This window comes from Hordeum vulgare, chromosome 6H, assembly GCF_904849725.1.
Source record: "Hordeum vulgare subsp. vulgare chromosome 6H, MorexV3_pseudomolecules_assembly, whole genome shotgun sequence".
Classification (NCBI taxonomy): domain Eukaryota; kingdom Viridiplantae; phylum Streptophyta; class Magnoliopsida; order Poales; family Poaceae; genus Hordeum; species Hordeum vulgare.
In genome coordinates, this window is record NC_058523.1 from 559362126 (window position 1) to 559367034 (window position 4909).

General features: G+C 44.4%; 1 protein-coding gene across 1 annotated transcript; it reads left to right on the forward strand.

Annotated features, from left to right (window-relative positions):
• Window positions 1–2438: 2438 nt before the first annotated feature.
• On the forward strand, window positions 2439–4023 carry LOC123404161 (UPF0481 protein At3g47200-like). Its single transcript, XM_045098080.1, has one exon. It carries the CDS (start codon window positions 2481–2483, stop codon window positions 4002–4004), a length of 1524 nt encoding a protein of 507 aa, XP_044954015.1. The 5' UTR covers window positions 2439–2480; the 3' UTR covers window positions 4005–4023.
• The last annotated feature ends 886 nt before the right edge of the window (window positions 4024–4909 follow it).

The window sequence follows — 4909 nt, forward strand, 5'->3', positions numbered from 1 at the left end:
ACCAGTATCTACTCAAATTATCTGTGAAGTAAGAACATAATGATATCCACTGCGTGCCTCAGCACTCATTGGACTGCATACATCAAAATGCATTACTTCCAATAAGTTACTTTCTTGTTCCATCTCAATGGAAAACGAGGCCTTCAGTCATCTTGCCCATGTGGCATAATTCGCATGTCTCAAGTGATTCAAAATCAAGTGAGTCCAAACGATCCATCAGCATGGAGTTTCTTCATGCGTTTACACCAATAGGCATGGTTCGCATGTCTCAAACGATTCAAAAACGAATGAGTCCAAAGATCCATCAGTATGGAGCCTCTTTATGCGTTTTACACCAATATGACTCAGTGTCAGTGCCACAAGTAAGTGGTACTATCATTACTACTTTGCATCTTTTGGCACCAATATTATGAACATGTGTATTACTACGATAATGAACCATTCACATTGGTGCATGACAATTTAAGGGCCCGCCATCCTTGTTTGCAGCACTTGTACGACCACCCTTATGCATTTTGTTTTGAACCCCTGTACTTCAGATCATTCTTTCTAACATCAAAACATTTTCTCTCTCGCATAGTCTACGTAGAACATGTAGGATTCTTCCTCAGTCCTGCAACTCTTCTTCACGATCTCTATGTATTTCATATACTCGTCTAGGTCTATATGTACGTCTGTACCATCTGTGCCTTAACCATCAATTACTTTGTCTTGCATGCCTACATCATCCATGTCTTTACCATACATGTCTATGTCATCCTTGCATACATCCTTGTTGTTCTTATCATCCATGGTTTTACCATCCATTTCTTTGTTGTTCATGCCTACATCCTTATTGTCATTATCATCCATGTCTCTGCCTTCCTTGCCTCTATCACCCATGTCCATGTCATCCTTGTCTTTATCGCTCATATTTTCGCCTGTGTTGCCTTTATTATCCATGTCTGCCAACGAAAACACATATGCAATGTTACGGATGGCTAGCATACGGAATAATTATGCACTTTGCTGCTTAAATAATTGAAAAAATTCAGTTTGTATTCATTTACCTAACTCAGTTCGTCAAAAGCTCTAACTAAGTATGAAATATGCCCTAACTAAATCCAAAATGATGTGAGTAATCCTTCAAATGTCGTGACTAATCACGCCCAGATAAATCCACCTTCATAGATCAAATCTCCTAAATAAATCCAAAATAACGCCAAACTCAATTCAAAAATATTCCCTCACTAAATCCAAAATAACTCAAAACTCAATTCCTAACTAAATCCAAAATAACTCCAAACTCAATACAAAATATCTCCTAACTAAATCCAAACTACATTTTCTTTGAATCCAAATCAGCTGTCAACTTTCTCATGCCACATAACCCAAACTAAGTCCAAAAGATGTCCTAACTAATTCCGAATTACACCTCCTTTCAATCGAAATATAGTCACAACTTTCTCACATTACATATCCTAAACCCTAATAAAATCTGAGATCCTATCGGTACTACGCAGAAGGGGCCAGATAAGATTAGAGATGGCTAGGCACTTACATCTCAGAGGTTGTTATGAAGATACGGCGCGTAAAGTTGATGGACGGCGATGAAGATGATCTGGCCTCGCGTCGGGGAAGGGGTGTCCAATCAGGGAAGGAGGGGATTAGGCGGCTCCTCGGAAGATCTGGTGCTGCATAACCCGAGGGGGATCATGTGCGAGAGAGCGGGAGGAGGAGGGAGTGGCACGACGAGTGCCCGCGGTGCTGATCGGCGGTGATCGACGGCGGCAATGTGTTCGCGAGATATTAGGGTTCGAGAGGAGATGAGATGAGGAACCGCTCTAACGCAAATTGAAATGACCACGACACGATTACATTTATTTGTAATTAAGTGCTATGTTAATGTAATTAACTTAATTCAAAATTTTAGGACAATAATATCCCTGGACTTAATTGGATCAACTAAACTTAAATAATTTTTAAGGTCGAAAATACTTTTGGGCCTTAATAAAACCCAACTAGTCTCATCCGTTAGATCGTTCATATAATAACGTGCTCTCATGTATTGCAATGCACTGTAAAAAAAATATTACTGTGTTACCATTTTTTGTGTGTGCGCTACTACAATTGAAGAACCGTTGAAGGTGTAGGAAATGCATTATTACTAGAGGAAATGGAAGGGAAGGTATCTCTTAATTGTCCCTTGCGTGCATGTTAAGGCTGCTGGCCGAATGTGTGGTACTACTACTTTAGACATGAGAACATGAGACCATCACAAGGTATTTCAAATGCCCAGGAGAGGTATAGGTTCGTTGGCTTGTCATCAAGCAAAGCGTGATTTGATGGCTCAAGGATCCGAACTATCACCCCCAACCCCCCCCCCCAACCCCGGGCAAACATCCATCGTATTTCGGTGTCTGTCGTCTGATTCGACGGTGGAGGCCATGGCCATGGACTCAGCACAAGCAGGAGTAGCTCCCCTGGCTGAGGAGGAGTACATGAAGAAATCAGCTCAAGAGTTTAAGGCTGCTTTCCCCTTTGAGATCAGAGATGTGCGTGGCATTCCTAGCTATAGCCGCAAGCAAGTTGAAGATGAGGAAATCGTGGAATTTGCAGAAGCAGTACCAGCTCCGGTTGAGAAGGAGTACCTGAAGAAAGCAGCAGAGGAGTTCAAGGTTGATTTCAACAAGAGACAAGAGAAGATGCATAGGTTCCCTGCAAGCCTACGCGGTCTCGGCAGCCATTACATCGTGCCGAGGGTCGTGGCCATCGGTCCTTACCACCACGGCTCACCCCACCTTGGGCAGATGGAGAAGGTGAAGCACGTGGCTGCCTACCACTTCACCACCGGGTCAGGCCACTCGCTTGAGAAAATCTATGAGGCTGTCGTCAAGGTTGCAGACAAGGCCCGCCGCTTCTACGGTGACGACACGGCGCCATGTATCAGTCATGCTGACTTTGCGGCTATGATGTTCTATGATGCATGTTTCTTGCTCGAGTTTATGCTTAGTGGTGACATGGAGAAGTTCTTAGATCCAGAGATGCTATGCTTTTTTAGCTCCAATGCAGAGCATATCTATAATGATGTGATGCTGCTGGAGAACCAGCTCCCATGGTTGGTTGTGGAAACCCTCCTCAACTTTAGGTCTGTGGCAGTGAAGAAGAGAATTTCAATGATGGGAGAAGGTCTCACAAACCGTATGTATCACACCAGACCAGAAGAAATCCTTCCGTACATGGATGAAGAGTACAAGCCGCCACACCTCCTTGGTCTCCTCCGGTTCTACAAAACAAACAGGAAGAAGACCATCGAAGCCAGCAATATAGCCTACACTGATCAAATAGTTTCAATAAGGAAGATGGGCAACCGAACAATTGGCAACCGAACAATTGGTGAGCCTAGACTCTTGCGTACAGAGAGACATATATCGACAGCCAAGTCCAGGAAAACACTCAGTTCAATGTCAATATGTACAAGTGCCATTGAGCTTGCAGAAATTGGCATCAAGCTGAAAGCCATCAAGACAGGAAGTTTCACAGAAATCGGCATCAGGAAAGGACCCCTCTTTGGTGAGCTTTTCCTGACTCCAGTGGTTCTAAGCAGTACAATGGCATGTTGGCTTGTAAATATGGCGGCTTTCGAGGTATGCATGACATCAGGGTACCAAGAAGATGATGAAGAGATGGCCGTCTGCTCGTATATCGCCCTCATTTCGATGCTCATGGACCGGGAGGAGGATGTGCATGAGCTACGAACGAAGCATATTGTGCAAGGAGAACTCACAAACAAGGAGATGCTCGAGTTCTTCAAGAGCCTTACCAAGCACTTGTCTGCCGGCCGTTCGTACCACCGCATCCTGAGACGCACTGAGAGCTACAAGGTCAAAAGGTGGATGTGGATCCAGGTGCACAAGTTCATCTACAACAATTTCAGAACCATTGTCACAGTCTTTTCCGTGGTTGGTGTTCTAGTGGGCATCTTCAAGACACTCCTCTCTCTCAAGCAACACCAGCCAATTTAAATACTCTGTTGTGTGCTTAAATTTATGACGGTGTGATGTTAGCTCTCCGTTTTGAGAGCGATCTTCTATGTACTGCATTTGACAGATTTGTTGGTATAATCAATTTACTGTACCTGAAATTCTGAGTAACAACTTCACCTGAGATTTTTATTTTGCTGCGAATGAGCATGTGTACACAGAAAGAGCAATTGCAGTTAGCATTCCCCATGTCAAATACTCTTCTATTAATATTGCGCAACATAAGGAAATAGAGATGGAGCGTTGAGATTGCAGCCTCCACGGAGTTGTGCCCTGAGCTGAAGAGAGAGAGACAGCCTGATCATGTACGTGGTCTTGTTGGGGAGAAAAGGTTTAGTACCTATTTACTGTTGCGCGCTGTTTCTGAAGCCTCTGTAGATTAGCTAGCAATAATCATCTGAGAGTGATTTTTCTACACCCCAACACACTATTCATCTGAGTGGTTTTTCTACACCCCAACACACTATTCATCTGAGTGGTTTTTCTACACCCCAACACACTATTCATCTGAGGTGGCTTCAGACCGAACTGGGGTGGCAGAGGAGGGGGCAGGAAGCCGAAGCCCCCTCTCCCGCCTCAGGACTTACCAGTGGAAAAAGAAGATGAGAATCTTCGTGAGCCCAATAAGTTGGGGCCGGCAAAGGAGGCTGTCAAGGATCCTAATCAGCTACAGGGTCAAGGTGCTGGCGCTGATCCTAACCCGGTTGATAAGAATAATGCTAATGGCAAGCTGGAGGGGGGTGATCGACCTTCCAAATGGGCACACAAGAAGGAGAAAATGACGTGTTATCGTTGCAACGAGACGGGGCACTTTGTCTCCGAATGCAAGGCCGAGCTTTGTGAGTTTTGCTTGAAGCCTAAGCATGGCACGGCTAAGTGCCCTCTTA

Bases quoted from the DNA above. Each gene is read 5' to 3' on its own strand.
- LOC123404161 (XM_045098080.1), top strand. From the start codon at position 2,481: ATGAAGAAATCAGCTCAAGAGTTTAAGGCTGCTTTCCCCTTTGAGATC.